Below are 21,085 nucleotides of genomic sequence, written 5' to 3'. Positions count from 1 at the left end.
CCCCCCAGTTGGCTCCTCCAGCACTTGCACCAGGAAATTGTCCCCTACGCTCTCCAAAAACTTCCTGGATTGTCTGTGCACCGCTGTATTGCTCTCCCAGCAGATATCAGGATGATTAAAGTCGCCGATGAGAACCAGGGCCTGCGATCTAGTAGCTTCCGCGAGCTGCCGGAAGAAAGCCTCGTCCACCTCACCCCCCTGGTCCGGTGGTCTACAGCAGACTCCCACCAGGACATCACCCTGTTGCTCACACTTCTAAACTTAACCCAGAGACACTCAGGTTTTTCTGCAGTTTCGTACCAGAGCTCTGAGCAGTCATACTGCTCCCTTACATACAGTGCTACTCCCCCACCTTTTCTGCCCTGCCTGTCCTTCCTGAACAGTTTATCTCCATCCATGACAGTACTCCAGTCATGTGAGTTATCCCACCAAGTCTCTGTTATTCCGATCACGTCATAGTTCCTTGACATCACCAGGACCTCCAGTTCTCCCTGCTTGTTTCCCAGGCTTTGTGCATTTGTATATAGGCACTTGAGAGAACCTGCTGATCGCCCCTCATTCTCAGTATGAGGTAGGAGCCCTCCCCTCCCAGACGTTCCTGCCTGCACTTCCTCACAGTATCCTGCTTGCCCACGTACCTCAGGGCTTTGGTCTCCTTCCCCCGGTGAGCCTAGTTTAAAGCCCTCCTCACTAGGTTAGCCAGCCTGCTCGCAAAGATGCTCTTCCCTCTCTTCGTTAGGTGAAGTCCATCTGCCCAGCACTCCTCCCGCCTGCACCAGATGTGGGGTGGAGAACAGAGCCGGGAGTTGGGCGGGGGGAGTTGGAGCCTAGTACGTCATCAAGAAAGGGCACCCTACAATAACAAACCAGCGTATGCAAGGAGACGTGATCATAACTAGGGCCCTACCAAATTCCCGGCCATGAAAAACGAGTCACGGAGCGTGAAATCTGCCCCCCCCCCAAATCTGGCCTTTTGTGTGCGTTTACCATATACTACATTAGACCCTATACATACTCATGGAGAAGACAAAACTGGGGGTCCTGACCCAAAAGAGAGTTGCGGGGGGGCACAAGGTTATTTTAGGGGGGTCACGGTACTGCCCCCCTTACTTTTGCGCTGTCTTCAGAGCTGGGCGGCTGGAGAGTGGGGGCTGTTAGCCAGGCACCCAGCTCTGAAGGCAGCGCCCCCCCCCAGCAGCTGCGCAGGAATAAGGGTAACAGTACCGCAATCGCCCCCTACAATAACCTTGTGACCCCCCCCCACAACTCCTTTTTGGGTCAGGACCCAACAATTACAGCACCGTGAAATTTCAGATTTAAAGAGCCAAAATCATGAAAGTTACGATTTCTAAAACCCTGTGACCGAGAAATTGGCCAAAGTGGACCTTGAATTTGGCAGGGCCCTCAGGATAACCAATCCGAGAGACTCTAATAACAGACAGGGAGACACAGAGACCCTACAATAACAAACCGGAGAGACCGGCCTACAATAATCAACCACAGAGACCCTACAATAACAAACCAGAGAGACTGGCCTACAATAATAAACCAGAGACCCTATAATAATAAACCAGAGAGACCCTACAATAACAAAGCAGAGAGACCCTACAGTAACAAACCAGCATACCCAGAGAGACCCTACAGTAACAAATCAGAGAGATTCTATACTAACAAACAGGGACGCACACCAGAAACCCTACAATAATAAACCAGCGGGACTCTACGATAAACACACCCATGTCTGCAGGTACACCCTACAATAGCCGGATCAGAGAGACTCTAAATAACAAACAGGGGCACACAGAGAGACCCTACAGTAACACATTGGAAAGAGCCTACGATAAACAATCTGGTGTACACAGAGAGACCCTACAATAACAAACCAGAAAAACACCCCCCTCCCAATAGACTGGCCCATGTTCCTGGTGGGTGGGTGGCGAGTGCGGGCTGGGGGAGATCCATGGAGGGTGGTAGGTGAGGTCGGGTGAGTTTTCCGGGGGGAGGGGGAGGGTATGCAGGGAGTCCCTGGTTGCCATGACAGCTGGGGGGCCCCCCTCTGGAATCAGCGTTGTTCCTAAAATAATTTCCCCCCCACTCCCCCCCTCGTTTCCTGGATTAATTAATAGCTAGAGCTTGAGTCATCTCTGAGCAGCTGGAGGGATGTGGCTGTGTGTGAGAGAGAGACTCTGTGTGTGTGTGTGTGTGTGTGTGTGTCCCCCTGCCACCCCCCGTGCTGTGTGTGTGGGGGGGAACCTGGCCTTGAGCTGTTCCGAGGCTGTTCCCCCATCATGGCAGAGTTTTCCCCTTCCTCAGAGCAAGCTGGTGCCAGCCACCACCTCCAGAGACTGGATACCGGGATGGATGGGCCCGTGGGTCTGATCTAACCTAGAGGAGGAGGGATGCTGGGGTGGATGGGCCCATGGTCTGATCTGGGGTGGAGGAGGCGGGATACCGGGGTAGATGGGCCTGTGGTCTGGTCTGGGGTGGAGGAGGCGGGATACTGCGGTAGGTGGGCCCGTGGTCTGATCTGGGGTGGAGGAGGTGGGATACCGGGGTAGATGGACCCGTGGTCTGGCCTGGGGAGGAGGAGGCGAGATACCAGGGTAAATGAGCCCATGGTCTGATCTGGCGAGAAGGAGGCGGGATACCAGGGTAGATGGACCCCTGGGTCTCATCCAAGGCAGCCATTTCTGTGTTATCATTTGAAAAAAAAAATATCCAAGGTGGTTACGCCTGCTGGAAGAATTAATTATTTAGGGGGAAAAAAATAAAAGCCATGTTCTGTGTAGGTGTATTGTCTCGGAGACGGGTTGTGAGATGCGGTGTTACAATGGGAGCTCACCCGTGCGTCTGGTGGGGGAAAGACATATATCCAGGGGCTGAAGAATCAGCTGTAAATCTAATACACAGACACACAGCAGGGCTCAGCCACTGCGGCCAGGACACACGGACACACGCACCAAATTTAGCAATGGTTTCCGTGGACACCTGTGTGAATAGTGTGTATGTGAAAAGCTGTTGTGTTTCATTGTACCTGAGAGGTCGCTGTCTAATTAAGGGAAATCTCTAAAAATTATAAATCTGTAATAATTATTCTGCATAGTGAATAAAGGGTAGATAATCATTTGTCCGTACTGGGTTAATATTAGATGATGTGGGTTGTGTATAGAGAGATTTCTATATTCTCTTCTCTTCTATTTATATTTATTACTATAGGGTAGGTAATTATCTATACATGGAAATATTCACACATAACTAGGAATCTTATAAATTACTATCTGTAAGTGTATATATGAATTTAATATACATTCACCTTTGTACAGGCATATACACAAATAGCTGTGAGTACTGTATTACAATCAAAAATACATGTCTATATTTCCGTTGATAGCTATGAATAATGTCATCTTAATAGATATTAGCTATATGTGTATATGAATATCATATAATGTTCATAGGTATTATATGTAGAGAGAGACACAAAAATATACACCTCTATCTATCAGGGCTGTCAAACAATTACAAAAATTAATCGCGATTCACTGCAGTTTTAATCAATAAGAGAATACCATTTGAAATTGATTATAAATATTTTTGGATATTTTCCACATTTTCAAATACATTGATTTCAATTACAACACAGAATACAAAGTGTACCGGGCTCACTTTATAGGATTATTTTTTATTACAAATAGTTGCACTGTAATAAAGAAACAAACGAATTAGTGTTTTTCAGTTCACCCCATACAAGTACCCTCATGCAATCTCTTTATGGTGAAAGTGCAACTTACAAATGTCGATTTTTTTTTGTTACACAACTGCACTCAAAACCAAAACAATGCAAAACTTCGGAGCCTACAAGTCCACTCAGTCCTACTTCTCGTTCAGCCAGTCGCTCAGACAAACCAGAGATAATGCTGCCCGCTTCTTATTTACAACGTCACCTGAAAGTGAGAACAGGCGTTCGCATGGCACTTTCGTAGCCGGCATCGCAAGGTATTTACGTGCCAGATCTGCTAAACATTCGTGTGCCGCTTCACGCTTCGGCCACCGCTCCAGAGGACAAGCGTCCATGCTGGTGATAGGTTCTGCTCGATAATGATCCAAAGCAGAGCAGACCGACGCAAGTTCATTTTCATCATCTGAGTCACATGCCACCAGCAGAAGGTTGATTTTCTTTTTTGGTGGTTTGGTTCTGTAGTTTCCACAGCACAGCTTTGCCATTTTAAGACTTCTGAAAGTATGTGCCACACCTCGTCACTCTCAGATTTGGGATGGCACTTCAGATTCTTAAACCTTGGGTCATGTGCTGTATCTAGCTTTAGAAATCTCACACTGCTGCCTTCTTTGCATTTTGTCAGCTCTGCCGTGACAGTGTTCTTAAAACAAACAACATGTGCTGGGTCACCGCCCGAGACTGCTAGAACATGAAATATAGGGCAGAATGTGGGTAAAACAGAGCGGGAGACCTACAATTCTCCCCCAAGGAGGGCAGTCACACATTTAATAGATGCATTCTTTTTTTAAACAAGTGTCACCAGCATGGACGCTTGTCCTCTGGAACGGTGGCCGAAGCTTGAAGGGGCACACGAATGTTTAGCAGATCTGGCACGTAAATACCTTGCGATGCCGGCTACGAAAGTGCCATGCGAACGCCTGTTCTCACTTTCAGGTGACGTTGTAAATAAGAAGCGGGCAGCATTATCTCTGGTTTGTCTGAGCGACTGGCTGAACGAGAAGTAGGACTGAGTGGACTTGTAGGCTCCGAAGTTTTGCATTGTTTTGGTTTTGAGTGCAGTTGTGTCACAAAAAAAATCGACATTTGTAAGTTGCACTTTCACCATAAAGAGATTGCATGAGGGTACTTGTATGGGGTGAACTGAAAAACACTAATTCGTTTGTTTCTTTATTACAGTGCAACTATTTGTAATAAAAAATAATCCTATAAAGTGAGCCCGGTACACTTTGTATTCTGTGTTGTAATTGAAATCAATATATTTGAAAACATAGAAAACATCCAAAAATATTTATAATCAGTTTCAAGTGGTATTCTAGTGCTGTTTAACAGTGCGATTAAAACTGCGATTAATCGCAATTAATATTTTTTAAAGCGATTAATTTTTTTCAGTTAATCGCATGAATTAACTGCAATTAAATGACAGTCCTATCTATCTATCCTCATCCCCCCCATCCACCCCCTCTATCTATCTATCTATCTATCTATCTATCTATATCTATCTATCCATCCATCCCCGTCCACCACATCTATCTATCTATCTATCCCCATCCACTCTCTCTCTCTCTCTCTCTCTCTCTCTATCTATCCCCATCCACTCCATCTATCTATCCCCATCCACTCTATCTATCCCCATCCACTCTATCTATCTATCTATCTCCATCCACTCTATCTATCTATCTATCCCCATCCACTCCATCTCTCTCTCTCTCTCTCTCTCTCTCTATCCCCATCCACTCCATCTCTCTCTCTCTCTATCCCCATCCACTCCATCTCTCTATCCCCATCTATCCCCATCCACTCCATCTCTCTATCCCCATCCACTCCATCTCTCTATCCCCATCCACTCCATCTCTCTATCCCCATCCACTCCATCTCTCTCTCTCTCTATCTATCTATCTATCTATCCCCATCCACTCCATCTCTCTCTCTCTCTCTCTCTCTATCCCCATCCAATCTATCTATCTATCATAGAATCATAGGACTGGAAGGAACATCGAGAGGTGACCTGGTCCAGTCCCCTCACTCAAGGCAGGACTAGGTATTATCTAGACCATCCCTGACAAGTGTTTGTCGAACCTGCTCCTAAAAAGCTCCAGTGACGGAGATTCCACAACCTCCCTGGGCAATTTATTCCGGGACTTGACCACCCGGACAGGTAGGAAGTTTTTCCTAATGTCCAACCTAAACCCCCTGGCTGCAATTTAAGCCCATCGCTTCTTGTCCTGTCCTCAGAGGTTAAGAAGAACGATTCTTCTCCCTCCTCCTTGTAACTAAACAAACCCCAGTTTTTTCAATCTCCCCTCATAGCTCATGTTTTCTAGACCTTTCCTCATTTTTGTTGCTCATCTCTGGACTTTCTCCAGTTTGTCCACATCCTTCCTGAAATGTGGCACCCAAACTGAACACAATCCTCCAGTTGAGGCCTAACCAGCGCGGAGTAGAGCGGAAGAGTCCCTTCTCGTGTCTTGCTTACAACACTCCTGCTAATCCAGCCCAGAAGGAGGTTCGCTTTCTTTGCAACAGCGTCACACTGTTGACTCATATTTAGCTTGTGGATCCACTCTGACCCCCGGATCCCTTTCCGCGGTGCTCCTTCCTCGGCGGTCATTTCCCATTGTGTGTGTGCGGCTGATTGTTCCTTCCAAAGTGTTGTACTTTGCATTTGTCCTTATTGAATTTCATCCTATCTACTTCCGACCATTTCTCCAGTTTGTCCAGATCATTTTGAATTTTAATCCTCTGCTCCAAAGCACTTGCAACCCCTCCCAGCTTGGTATCGTCCGCAGACTTTATCAGTGTGCTCTCTATGCCATTATCTAAATCACTGATAAAGATATTGAACAGAACCGGATCCAGAACTGATCCCTGTGGGACCCCACTTGTTATGCCCTTCCAGCCTGACTGTGAACCACTGATAACTCTCGGGGAACCGTTTTCCAACTAGTTTTTCACCCTCCTTACAGGAGCTCCATCTAGGTTGTATTTCCCTCATTTGTTTATCTATCTATCCCCATACACGTCTTTCTTTCTTTCTTTCCTTCTTTCTTTCTTAAAACGTTAGCTGTGGGTGTATCTGAGTATAATATGATATAATATGAGTAGCTATATTCCCAACTTTATAATACGAGTTTACACACGAATATAAAAAGCTATTAATATAATATTAATTATTAATAACTTACTAGCTATATGGGTATCCATGAGTATCACTATATTATTAGATGTGTGTATATATATAAGAATATACATGTATCTATTAATATAATATGATATCATTAATATTAGCTGTAACAATATCGATGAGTATCATAATAATCTTAGGTATTTATAGATGTGTATACACACAATGCGTGATGTATGTCTGTACTGCAATATAGTAGCTATCAGTGTATATCTAGTCATATAATATTCATATATATTCTCATAATATAATAACATGTTAATATGACGTGTATTAGCCATATGTGGGTGTCTAGGAATATAATATTTTGAGATACACAAGAATAGACCCATATCTAGGCATAGAAGTTAATGATGTTACATTAATAACATTACTTGTTACTCAATTATATTTGATCTTTTATAATATATTCCTAGATATGGGTCTATTCTTGTGTGTATATCCCTATTAGATTATATTCATAGCTATACACGTATAGCTAATGTATAATATTATAGTACAATATAATTAGTATCCATGCTTGGATGTGTGGTATCTAGGAACATAATATGCTACAATATATATTGTAGTCTATAAATTCTGTGGTTCTTTCCCTTTTTTCATGTGCTTTGGGGTCTACAGGATCACCTGTATTGCTCTTAACCGGCTCCTGACACTTGCAGCTCTGTGTTAGGATAATCTACTCTAACCCAATCTCATGCTTCAGGGCTGAAGCCAGGCACCTGGAGGGGTCAGGAAGGATTTCTCCCCCCATTTCCCTCCTACCTGCCACCTTCCTCTGAAGTATTTGGGGTTGGTCAAAGCTGGAGCCAGGATACTGGCCAGTGGTGCTCTGAGCTAGCAAGGGGGTAGATCATCTGGTCACGTCTCAATTGAATACTTGTCGCCGCAGGGGCCATGGGCATGGGTGAGGTCTCGGTTTCCCCTGTTCTTAAGAGTTTAGTTTCCTGAGCACTGAAAAGCTTTACTCTAACTAAAGATACAAGGTGGGCAAGGAAATATCTTCTATTGGACCAACTTCTGTTGCGGAGAGAGACAAGCTTTCGAGTTTACACGATGGAGCTCTTCTTTAGGTTTTTAAGTGAAGTCTTTGGGCTCAGAACATGGGTGACTAGATGGAATTCTCTGGGCTGTGACTCAGGAAGTCAGACTAGATGATCTAAAGAGTTCTTAAACACTAGGAAACTATCATATTCATAAACACATGTAAATAAATAGCCTGTAATCATATATTTAGAAATAGACACATATAGCTCCTATATTACATTATATCCCTAGATATGTGTAGATCTAGGACTATAATATAATACGTAATATAATTAATATGAATTCCTAGTTGTATTTGTAGGTCTAGAAATGTAATAGTCACAGATTTCTGTATATAGCTGTGTCCACATTAGATTATATTCTTAGATCTACACATACCTACCAGGATTATATAATACGCACCAGTATTTTCGTAGATCTAGGAACTCAGTACAATAGATTTCTGTGTATATTTCTGTAGCTATTGAATCTGTAAAATGTACGTCTGTATGTCCGGCTGTGAAATCTATCTCTATACTGGAGAGATCTCTGAAATATATAATATAGAGCTATGAAATCTATGATGTTCCCAGCTATATGGGTATGTGTCTGTAAAGATTTCTGTATATTTCTTAGACAGTGATGAAATCTATAATTAACCTAGGAAGAATCAGATTGTTGGGCATAAATGTAGATTTCACCCTATACACATAAACCAATGGGGAAAAAATTCTGTTGGTGATCATCGAAATTGGCAGATAGGCGAAGTAAGAAACTTGCTTATGAGAGTTCCCCTTGTGGATATTTTGATGTTCGATATTGATGAGTTTTAATGGTTTCAAAGCTTTAACTGTTTGCATCTCAACACCTGCTGCCGTTCAATAATTATTTATCTGGCTCCTTCCTTGCCTGACCTTCCCTGCAACCATGAAATTTTAAATTGATACAAATTGGGGGGGGGGGAGATGCTTAAAAATAAACAAGATGATTCGTCAAATTTGGAAAAAAGACATCCTGCCACACCTAGCTATAATATTCTTGGCTATAAATATATATGTCCGCATGGAGCTATGGAATCTGATTTATTCCTGGCTACACGTGTACCTTTCTCTCTCCAGCGGTGACATCGGTATGTATGGCTGGACATGTATATTTGTGCTCACGGCTGTGAAATCCCTAAGATTCCCTGCTATAGGTGTCTATTTCTAGAGGGGGCTGTGCAAATAATGTGCAATCCTTGGGCAGATGTACACGTTCATTCCCCCTCACTTCTGTTGTGTATTAACACACTCACTCTTTAGCAATCCACAAACAATTCGCTCCCAAAAGCGGAGCAGGTTGCTAAGTAACTGCTGAGTTTCTATACCTATTACTTGTACAAACCTGAGGACTTCAATGCAAGAGAATTAATAGCTGTGGATATTACCGGTTATACGCTGTCTCCTGAACAAGCAGCCCACCCTCTGCTCTAACTGCTACATCCCACTCCTGTACCAGAGCCAGGAGAGAACCCAGGAGTCCGGGCTCCCAGGGCCCCAGCTCTAACCATTAGGCCCCACTCCCCTCCCAGAGCCAGGGAGAGAACACAGGAGTCCGGGCTCCCAGCCCCCGCCCCTGTAACCCACTAGACCCCACTCCCCTCAGGTACTCTTTGCAGGCTGGGCTGCGCAGGTTGGTTTGTTATTGTAGGGTCTCCAGCTAGGGGGAAAGAAGCTACAGGTGAGGAGAAAAACTTTAGTGAGTCAAACCCCCTCCAGGGAGTAGGGCATTTTCTGCGGCTAGCACTGCCCTCTAGTGGCCATTTTCATCTCTGCAGTTCACAGAGCAGGGGAGAGAACCCAGGAGTCCTGGCTCCCAGCCCTGCCTGCTCTAACCACTAGACCCAACTCCCCTCCCACAACCCGGGAGAGAACCCAGGAGTCCGGGAACCCTCCCCCGGCAGCAGGCTCAGAGGTCTGCAGAATGCATTATCCTTGCTAGTGGCCTCCCTTCCTGTTGACTCTAATGGTTAGGGAGAGGCTGGGAGCCAGGACTCCTGGGTTCTCTCCCTATAGCTCTGGGAGGGGAGCGGGGCTGGTGGTTAGAGCAGGGGGGGCGGCTGGGAGCCAGGACGCCTGGGTTCTCTCCCTATAGCTCTGGGAGGGGAGCGGGGCTGGTGGTTAGAGCAGGGGGGGCGGCTGGGAGCCAGGACGCCTGGGTTCTCTCCCTATAGCTCTGGGAGGGGAGCGGGGCTGGTGGTTATAGCAGGGGGGGCGGCTGGGAGCCAGGACGCCTGGGTTCTGTCCCCCGGCTCTGGGAGGGGAGCGGGGTCTGGCGGCCAGGGCAGGGTCCCTCCCCTTGCGCACAAGGAAGAAGGATTTTTCCCAGCCCTCACAGGGTTAACCCCCCCCCTCCCCGCCCCCTTTGGGTGCCCCACGGAGCTCGGGTTTCCGATCAGCTGATGGCAGCGCGGTGACACCCTTCCCCTTGGGCGCTGCTGGGGCCCCCTGCCCGGACCCACGGCCCAGCTCCCTCCCGCCGGGGGGCGGGGTGTCTGTGCGCCAGGGCAGGGGGAGCCCCCCAGGCCCCCCCCAACCCGGGGATCGGGGGCAGGAGAAGCCAGGAGGCGGCGATGGACTTTGCCCCCGGAAGCCCGTGAGTGGAGAAGGCGGCTGTGCTGGAGTCTGGCAGAGGGGGTGGCCTGGGGGGCGCAGGGTGACGGGCCATGGGGGGGCCAGCAGGGGGCGCTGTGCGGCGGGGGCGCTCTCCCCTGGCAGGCAGGACCGGGCACTCGGGGGGCAGTGGGGCAGGGGGCTGGGCAGGGGGTGCTCTCCCCTGGCAGGCGGGGCCGGGCACTCGGGGGGCGGTGGGGAGTGGGGCAGGGGGCTGGGCAGGGGGTGCTCTCCCCTAGCAGTCGGGGCCGGGCACTCGGGGGGCGGTGGGGAGTGGGGCAGGGGGCTGGGCAGGGGGTGCTCTCCCCTGGCAGGCGGGGCCGGGCACTCGGGGGGCGGTGAGGAGTGGGGCAGGGGGCTGGGCAGGGGGTGCTCTCCCCTGGCAGTCAGGGCCGGGCACTGGGGGGCGGTTTGGAGTGGGGCAGGGGGCTGTGCAGGGGGTGCTCTCTCCTGGGTGGGGAGCTTCTGTCTTTGGTGCCATGAATTATAGCAGTGACTCAGTTTCCCACTGGACTCTGAATTTATCTCCCCCCCCCAACCCGGAACTGATTCCTGTAGCTTCATGAGCAGAAACTTTCCGTAAATATTGACATGGATGTTTTTATAAAGAGGAAATAAATATGCACTTCATGTGTTTGCTTCCATTCCCAGCTGTGGGATCTAGTGGTTCGAGCAGGGGGCTGGGAGTCCGGACTCCTGGGTTCTCTCCCCGGCTCTGTGAGGGGAGTGGGGTCTAGTGGTTAGAGCAGCGGGGACCTGGGAGAAAGGGGGGTTGTCTCGGGTGCAGAGCTGGTTGCTGTCCCAGGCTGGGGTGTGGGGGCAAGGGCGCGGTGGGTGTCTCTGGGTCTCATGGCCTCGGTGGCTGGTCGTGGAGTCGGTCGTTGGCGTCTGGTGCCGCTCTTTGGGGTCCTGGTGGCAGCAGGGGGAAGTCGTCAGAGCCCTTTGCCAGTGGCCCCCCCTTTGTGACCGAATCTCCTGGCTTCCCACCTGCTGGCTCGCAGGGGATCCAGTTCTCTCCTGCTTGCTAGATTTCTCTGGATCCCTGTACCGCCGAGCCCTCTGCATCCTTCCCACCCGCCCCCTTGATCCCCTCTGGAAACCTCTCCAGATCCCAAAGGATCCCTCCACCCCCACCAGATCCCCCTCTTCTGTCCCGGCCACGAAGCTTTCTTCTCCGGCTCCCGCAACGGACGGCGGGCGGGGTGCTGGCCGGTGCCCCCTTCCCTGCGGCGTCCATGGTCCTGGCCTTCTCACGCAGGCCCCTCTCTCTCTCCGGGGCTCGCTGGCCCGGTGGGAGCCAAACCCAGCGCCCTGCACTGTCTGCCTGCCCGTCCCAGCCATCAGGTCTCTCTCCGTGCCCCTGTGACGCTGTGGGGGCCCCTGTGGGCCTTCTCCCCATGGCTCCGTGGCCCGGCGGGGCTTGCTCCATACGTGGCTCTGTGGCCCGGCTCCAGCTTCTCTCTCTCTGGACCTGTGATCTCCTTGCCGGTGACGCTGTGGCTCGTCCCAGGGAGCTCAGCCTGGTCCTCTCCGTGGCCTGTCCTGTGGCCTGGTCCAGCCTGTCTCTCTCCGTGGCCCCGTGTCTCTCCGTGCCGTGGTGTCCTGACAGGCCCTGCCCAAGCCCCTGGTTGTGTGTCTCTGCGTGGCTGCTCTCCGCGTCCGGCTCTGGCACGGGGGGCTCTGCTCCCCCTCTCGCTGGGCCGGGGTCTCTGTGTGGTCCGTGCTGTCCTGCTCCTCCTTGACTTGGTGTTTTTTCTTCTCTTCCCCCCTTTTGTCTGTCGTTCGCTCTCCCCCTCTGGCCCCCTCCTGCTCTGTCTCATTGCCTGTCCCCGCGTGCCCCCCCGGTGGTCTCTCGATCACTGTCTATCCACCCCATCCACCCCCTCTATCTATCCATCTATCTATCTATTCATCCCCATCCACCCCATCTATCTATCTATTCATCCCCATCCACCCCATCTATCTGTCTATGTATCTATCTATCTATCTATCCATCCCCATCCACCCCATCTATCTATCTATCTATCCATCCATCCATCCCCATCCACCCCATCTATCTATCTATCTATCTATCTATCCATCCCCATCCACCCTATCTATCTATCTATCTATCTATCCCCATCCACCCCCCATCTATCTATCTATCTATCTATCTATCTATCTATCTATCTATCTATCTATCCATCCCCATCCCCATCCACCCCATCTATCTATCTATCTATCTATCTATCTATCTATCTATCTATCTATCTATCTATCTATCCATCCCCATCCACCCCATCCATCTATCTATCTATCTATCTATCTATCTATCTATCTATCTATCTATCTATCTATCTATCTATCTATCTATTTATCTATCTATCCCCATCCACCCTATCTATCTATCTATCTATCTATCTATCTATCTATCTATCTATCTATCTATCTATCTATCCCCATCCACCCCCCATCTATCTATCTATCTATCTATCTATCTATCTATCTATCTATCCCCATCCACCCCCATCTATCTATCTATCTATCTATCTATCTATCTATCTATCTATCTATCTATCTATCTATCCCCATCCACCCCCCATCTATCTATCTATCTATCTATCTATCTATCTATCTATCTATCTATCTATCTATCTATCCCCATCCACCCCCCATCCACCCCCCATCTATCTATCTATCTATCTATCTATCTATCTATCTATCTATCCCCATCCACGCCCCATCTATCTATCTATCTATCTATCTATCTATCTATCTATCTATCCCCATCCACCCCCCATCTATCTATCTATCTATCTATCTATCTATCTATCTATCTATCTATCTATCTATCTATCCCCATCCACCCCCCATCTATCTATCTATCTATCTATCTATCTATCCCCATCCACCCCCCATCTATCTATCTATCTATCTATCTATCTATCTATCTATCTATCTATCTATCTATCTATCTATCTATCTATCCCCATCCACCCCATCTATCTATCTATCTATCTATGCTGTCCCCATCCAACTCTTGTGTGCCCCTCTCCCCCATTCACACCCCTCTCCCCCGATTCACACCCCTCCCCATTCACACCCCTCCCCCTAGCCTCCCCTCCCCGTTGCTGTCTCTCTGCTGCCCTCTATAGGTCCTCCGCGTCTCCCACTCTGCACCAGTACTGCTGTCCTGCTCAATCGCTCCTCCACTCGCAGCTAGCCCCCCCCGCCCGGCAGGCAGAGTGCAGGTAAGACAGCCAGCCCCCCCCACCCGCCCGCCCCGGCCCAGCACATCCACGTCAGCCCCCCCCACCCGCCCGCCCCGGCCCAGCACATCCACGTCGGCCCCCCCCACCCGCCCGCCCCGGCCCAGCACATCCACGTCAGCCCCCCCCCGCCCGCCCGCCCCGGCACCTGCAGCTCCACGGCTCCCTCTCGGCCATACACCCAGCCTCTGCCCGGACGCCTGGGTTCTCTCTCCAGCGCAGGGAAGGGACTGGGGACTAGTGGTTAGAGCAGGGAGGCTGGGAGCCCGGACGCCTGGGTTCTCTCCCTGGCTCTGGGAGGGGAGTGGGGTCTAGTGGTTAGAGAAGGAAGGCTGGGAGCCAGGACGCCTGGGTTCTCTCCCTGGCTCTGGGAGGGGAGTGGGGTCTAGTGGTTAGAGAAGGAAGGCTGGGAGCCCGGACGCCTGGGTTCTCTCCCTGGCTCTGGGAGGGGAGTGGGGTCTAGTGGTTAGAGAAGGAAGGCTGGGAGCCCGGACGCCTGGGTTCTCTCCCTGGCTCTGGGAGGGGAGTGGGGTCTAGTGGTTAGAGAAGGAAGGCTGGGAGCCCGGACGCCTGGGTTCTCTCCCTGGCTCTGGGAGGTGAGTGGGGACTAGTGTCTAGTTCCCCTCTCCCCTTGCACCTCTCCTCCCTCCAGTCGTGTCTCACACTCCTGCCATCCTGCGCCCCCACACTGCTCCCCTGGGGAAGGGGAGGGGTATGGTGCCCCTCCCCCAATGGGGGCGTGTTCTGTCGTGAGTGCTCTGGGTCTAACCTGTCTGTCTGTCCCTGTCTCTCTGTCTCCCCCCCCCGACCCCCCCAGGGATGATTTGGAGGGCGAGGACATCCATCAGTTCTGCTGCCCCGCCTCGGAGTGCAGCAGCCCGTCCTCTAGATAACCTGGAGGGGGCGCTGCTGAGACCTCCCCGCCATGCTCTCCTGCAGCCCCCACGGCTTCACCCTCCCCGCCCGCCCCAGCGCCCGGGGTAAGGAGGGCTGGGGCCATTCCAGAGACGCAAACGCCCCCCGCCTTCCACCTAGCTAGAGCCAGCCAACTACTCCCCCACTTCTGTTTGACTCTTCACCCCCCACATTGCCTTACACCTTTCACCTCCAGCTGCTCTGACGTGACCTTTAGCTCCAAGAGTTTGATTTGACCTTTAACCCCCCCAGACGTGGTCTTGGCCTTTGACCCTCCGTTTGTTGGCGCGACCTTTGGCCGTGAGACTTTTGTTTGACCCTCCTGCGTTGGGTTTGACCTTTAACTTCCTGATCTTGACCATTCCCGCTCGCAGCTAGGGTTGTGTTTGGGCGTGGCGAGCCGGTCACTTGACCAGGCAACAGACTCAATTGGGCGGTCGATTGTCCGGTCAAACCGTGTCAATCGACCACTCCAGCGGTGTCCTGTGGTTGATCAATTGACTGGCTCAGCAGTATCAGGTGGTTGGTCAATTGATGAGTCCAACAGCGTCAATTAATTGGTCAGGGGACTGGCCCAGCGATGTCAATTGGTCAAATACTGTCAGCTGGCCGGTCAAATAACGTGAACTGGTCGGTCAATTGTTCGGTCAAACGATGTCAGTTGGGCGGTCAGTTGACCACTTATTATTTGACCACGGTCAAATAGTGTCACGTGTTCCAGCCGGAGTGGCGGCCAACCTTTCTGAGCGCGCCACGGTGCGACTCTTTCATTTCGTAGCGCTTTCTTTCTTTGCGTTTTGCATTGTACTGAGTGACAATAACGCGTCTGAGGCCCGTGTGCGTGTGGAATTCGGCATTTTACGGCTACGCTCAGCCTGTGGAAGCCCATGAAGTCTGATGCTTTTTTGGTTACTCTTCTAATAAGTAAACACATCCAAATATTGGACCTTTTTTTGATGTTATTTGACTGGCCAATTGACTAATCGTTTTTTGAACGTTCAAAACCCCAAAGCTAGTTTTGTTTGATCTTTCACCCCAACATCGGCTTTGACCTTTAACCTCATGCTGCTTGGGCATGGCCATTGGCTGCAGCATGGGGTTGACCTCTAACTTCTACTACTTGGACTTGACCTTTACGCCCCCGGTGGCTTGATATGATCTTAAGAACCCTTCGCTTTTTGTGGCTTGACCTTGACCCCTATATTGAATTTGACCTTTAACCTCTTGCTGCTTTGACTTGAATGCTAGCACCAAGAGTTTTGCTTGACCTTTAGCCCCTTGTAGAATTAAACTTTGACCCTCGTTCAGTTGTGTTACCTTTAGCTCCTAGTTTACTTTGACCTTTAGCCCCCAAGTTGGGTTTGACCTTTAACCTTCTGTTGCTTTGACATGGGTTTTAACCCCATAGTGGCATTGACCTCTAACCCCGTTCCATTTGCTTACCCTTTGACCCCTTCATTGACCTTTAACGTCCTTCAGCTTTGTTGTGACCTACAACCCCAATGCTGAGGTGGATCTTTAACTGCTCACGCTTTTGACACGAGTAGCTTTGTTTGACTTTTAACCCCCACCATTGGGGTTTGACCTCTCACCTCCTGTATGGTTGGGCGGAGCTTTAACCCCATAAATTCTGTTAGCTCCTTATCACTGCACATTGCGGGTCAACCTTTGGCCTTCTGTGGCTTTGAGATGTCACAAAATCTCATGCATTTTTCCGACCTTCGGCCCCCATTCGGGTTTGACCTTTGACTTCCAGCAACCTTGTGATGACCTGCAACTCTGTGACAATTGTTTGACCTTCGGCCCATTTGGGTTTGACTCTTGACCCCTTTCCATTTCATGGCTGCTGATCTTTGGCCTCTTATCACTTGTGTTTGACCTTTGACCCTGTGAGGCTTGTTTTTGCCTGTGGGCCCCAGCAATTTGAGATTGACCTTCGACATCTTTAATATTGACCTTTAACCCCATAGGCTTGACTTTCAAGCTCTGACTTTCAAGCTCCGCCCCCTCCCTCCCTGTCTACTTGATTTGACCTTGAAATGCCAGCAGGCCCCAGTTTGGGATTGGACCTTTGACTTCTGTCTACATTAATGACTCAGAATCCAGCCCTGTCCCCGTTGCAGTCAGGGAGTGATTTGGGATTGACCCCAGCGGGCTGAGATTAGAACCCAGCCCCTTCCCCATTGCAGTCAGGGTTTGACTCCGGATTGACCCCAGCGGGCTGAGACTAGAATCCAGCCCTGACTCCGCTGCAGTCAGGGAGTGACTCCCGATTGACCCCAATGGGCTGAGATCAGAATCTGTCCCTGTCCCCATTGCAGTCAGGGGGTGACTCTGGATTGACCCCAGCAGGGTGAGATCAGAATCCAGCCCTGTCCCTGTTGCCGTCAGGGAATGACTCTGGATTGACCCCCGCGAGCTGGATCAGAATCCGGCTCTGTCCCCATTGCAGTCAGGAGTGACTCCAGATTTGCTCTGGATTGACCCTGGTGGGCTGAGATCAGAATCCAGCCTTGTCCCCGTTGCAGTTGGGGGAAGACTCCAGATTGGCTCCGGGGGGCTGAGACCCAACTCAGCAGCTGCTTTCGACTCCCTTGCGTCTCTGGAACGGACCCCGATGCCTCCGCCGCCCCCCCCCATCCCCACTCTCCCAATTGCAGTTTACACATTTTTCTATGCAGAAGCAGAAGCCTTAACTCCCAGCCCCCCCGCGACGCCCCCCTGCAGGAGGACAGCGATGGAGCTGCAGAAACCAGCCCGCCCGCCCCACCCCCAAAAATCTGGACAACCCCCCCTATGCTTCTACGGGTTTCCGCCCCCCCCCCCCATCATGGCCATGCCCTGAAACAAACGAACCTTTGAACCCTATAATGCTCCCGCCTGCCTCTCTGGATCTGTTTTCTGGATTTTGCTCCGCCCCCCGCCCTCCCCGTCTGGACTTGGTGCGGCCTCCTCTTTTGCTTCGTACCTGCCCGAGGGCACTGGGATCGCAGGCTCGGGGAGTGCGTGTGCGTGCAGAGGATGGGAAACCTGGATCCCGGACCTGCCCCCCAGCCCCGCTCTTCAGGGCCTTGGACTGTGCCTCCCACGGCGGGATTGGACGGGGCCGTGCTCATGCCGATGGGCGTCTGGAACTTTGGGGGGGGGGGCGGCGGGTGTGTATGGATCCGTGCGAAGCGGGTGTCTCTGGCACCTGTCCACCAAGCAGCCTGGATCCCCCCCTGGGACCTGCAAATTGGAGGGGGGGGGTTCCCCAGGGTGGGGGCGGGGGCATGTGCAAAATGGGTGGCTTGTGCTGACCTGCCTGGTGCTGGGCGTGCAAAATGAATGTGACTTGGCGTGCAAAAGGGGGGTGCCTGACACTGCTCCCTCCCCCCGGCAGTCGTGCACAAGCCCACGTGCCATTTGCATGGAATGGTTGAGCGATCGATGTGCAAAAGGCTGGATGCTAATTGCCCCTGTGTGGGTGGGTGGAACAAATGTGATTTGCACATAGCTGATGACCAAAATGGGTGTGGGGGGGAATTGGCACACACCTCCCAAGCAGCAGGTGTGCAAAGTGAGTGTGTCTTGGTCTAATCTGCTGCTTAGCCAGGGTGCTAAATTATTGAGGCTGGTGTGCAAAGCAGGGGGGATTTGTGCTAATCTCCCAGCGCAGAGGAGGTGCAAAATGGAGGTAACTTGCACAGATTCCCCCATTCTGGGTGTGCAAAACAAGTGTGCATTGCACCGATTGACCATGCAATGTGCAAAATGAGTGTGACTTGCACTGAATTCTCAGTCAGTCATCTTTCAAAATGGGTGTAATTTGCACTAATTTGTTGGGTCATCAGTTTGCAAAGCCGGGAAGGGGGAGAGGTGCATATGTCCCCCTGCCGCCAGTGGGCAGGCCAAGTGTGATTTGCACAAATCTGCCGTGGTGCAAAATTGCACTGGTTTCCCATGCGGGCAGTTGGGCGTACCAGGTGGGTGTGAGTTGTACTAATCTGGCGTGTCCCCGATGTGCTAAAGGAGTGCGGTTCACCCTGATTGCTAACGAGGCAGCAAAATGAGTGTCGTCCGCACGAATCAGCCGTGCAGCCACAGAGCCGGGGGGGGCGGGATTTGCACGGCTTTCCCCAGTGGTGGTCGTGCAAAATGAGTGTGCCTCACCCCGATGCGCCACCACGGCTGGCGTGCCAAACACGAGGGCTCACGGCCGAGCTTGTTCGCACCGTGGGTTCTCCAACCCGGGCACAAGTAATTTGGGGGGAGGGCAGAGGGGAATGCACAGGGATATGGACATGGGTGTCCCCCCACTGCGCCCCCTCCTCCCCATCTGCCCCATAACCCATCCCCCCTGTAAATATAACCCCAGGGGTCTTTCTACCAGCTGCTGTATGTACTGTACGAAAGGACGCCAGCTTTGTCTGGCAGAGAACCGTGTGGAATAAAAGGGACCATGCAACCTGTCGCAGATTCTGTACCCCCTCTGCGCCGGATACCCCCCGATCCTCCCACACGCCAGCCCGATGGATAACCCCAGCGTTCACCAGCTCAGCTGGACTTGGTCTGCTTTGGCTGGGAGAGCTGCAGTAGGGGGGTGCTCTCCCCTGGCAGGCGGGGCCGGGCGCTGGGGGATGCCAGGGGGCTGGGGGGCACCTGAGGAGGATGAGACTGTTTCTGCAAGAGCTGGGCGTGAACCCTGGTGTCCGGGTCAAAGCCCAGCTCCAGTGATTTCATTCGGCCTCCTAAATCCAGCTGCCCCCACCCCAGAGGTGGCTGCATCTCAGTGCCGGGCGAGCCATCCCCGGGCAGTGTTATATGAGGCTGTTCCCTGCTGCCCCCACCCCAGAGGTGGCTGCATCTCAGCGCCGGGTGAGCCGTCCTCGGGCAGTGTTATATGAGGCTGTTCCCTGCTGCCCCCACCCCAGAGGTGGCTGCATCTCAGCGCCGGGTGAGCCGTCCTCGGGCAGTGTTATATGAGGCTGTTCCTTGCTGCCCCCACCCCAGAGGTGGCTGCATCTCAGCGCCGGGCGAGCCGTCCTTGGGCAGTGTTATATGAGGCTGTTCCCTGCTGCCCCCACCCCAGAGGTGGCTGCATCTCAGCGCTGGGTGAGCCCTCCCACTGCGGCGTTCTGTGTGGCGGTTCCCCGGCTGCCCCGCCCCAGGGATCGGCTGGGGTTGAGCGGTGGATGAGGCCGACCCAGCTGGTTTGGCCAGGCCATGGGTGAAAAACACCCCTCTCTGGGGTGGGGACTGGGGGACAATTCTGGCCTCCGGCCCTGGGAAGAGCCGAGAGCAGCAGGAGGTGCAGTACTGAGCATGACCACCGGGTGGCAGCACCAGACCAGCTCGGCTATAGCGCGACTGTCCGCAATGGAACCAACCAGAGCCAGGACGCCTGGGTTCTCTCCCTGGCCCTGGGAGGGGAGTGGGGGCTGGTCGCCAGGACGCCTGGGTTCTCTCCCTGGCCCTGGGAGGGGAGTGGGGGCTGGTCACCAGGACGCCTGGGTTCTCTCCCTGGCCCTGGGAGGGGAGTGGGGGCTGGTCGCCAGGACGCCTGGGTTCTCTCCCCAGCTCGGCGGGGGGGCGGGGTGTCCTTTGCTGCTGAGATGCAGGCACTGGCTGCCTGGTTGCTCCTAGCATTTGCACACTCACATACTGCCCCCTCCCAGTCACACTTCCCCTTTGCATGGCCCTCTCACACTGATGCACAAGTGCGGGGGAGGGGTTCCGCACTGAGCCCCCCCCCTCGCCCACTGCTCCTGAGCATGGAGATGCCCCCAGCCCCTGCGCTGCCTCCCCCCACTGTCCTGGTCACCCCTCCCTTTGTCTCCCACTTCCCACTGCCTGGATATAAAAAGCACCTTGTTGTTGCCAGGCAACTCCACTCCCCATTGCTTGGCAACAGGTGGCACGGAAATGGGGGGGGGGAGACAGGCCCCTTTGCCTGCCCTGCGTGGGGTCGGGGGAGGATGGGGCATGGGATCTGTGCACTACCCCCCCCCCGTGCAAACTTGTGCCCAATCAGACAGCCACTTAGGTGCAATCCCTCCCCCAGGGGTGCATGGAAACTGAGCAGTGGCATGACCCCCCCACTCGGGTGTGCAAATCCCCCTTGCACACTTCTAGGAGTGCGTCAGGGGCACCCAGATGCCTCTGAGCTGCCCAGGCAGTGCCCAGCCAGTAGTGTTTGCATCCTGCCTTTGCACTTTTAGCACACCCACTCACAAGTATTTGCACACACCCATGCCCCTGCATTCACACTTTTTGCACACCCAGGCACAAGCATACACAGCCAATGGTATCAGCATGTGCGCGCACACACACTGGCCCGTGCACC

At 52.2% G+C, this 21,085-nt stretch overlaps 1 protein-coding gene across 3 annotated transcripts in view; it reads left to right on the top strand.

Moving 5' to 3' along the window:
* Positions 1-21,085, top strand: part of IQSEC2 (IQ motif and Sec7 domain ArfGEF 2) — a 60,419-nt gene that overhangs the window by 11,701 nt on the left and 27,633 nt on the right. Inside the window, exon 3 of one of the 3 annotated variants that reach the window (XM_084612922.1) lies at positions 13,732-13,827. The exons of 1 other annotated variant lie outside the window; for it this stretch is intronic. In XM_084612922.1, the coding sequence (XP_084469048.1) occupies positions 13,732-13,827 (96 nt within the window). Of the gene's footprint in view, positions 1-10,387; positions 10,581-13,731; positions 13,828-21,085 lie in introns of those variants that run through there. One more of the 3 variants, XM_084612921.1, reaches the window with a different exon arrangement.

Source organism: Lepidochelys olivacea, assembly GCF_965140295.1.
Source record: "Lepidochelys olivacea isolate rLepOli2 genome assembly, chromosome: 23".
NCBI lineage: Eukaryota > Metazoa > Chordata > Testudines > Cheloniidae > Lepidochelys > Lepidochelys olivacea.
The sequence above is the reverse complement of the archived record's forward strand: the minus strand, read 5'-3'. Positions and strand labels throughout refer to the sequence as shown.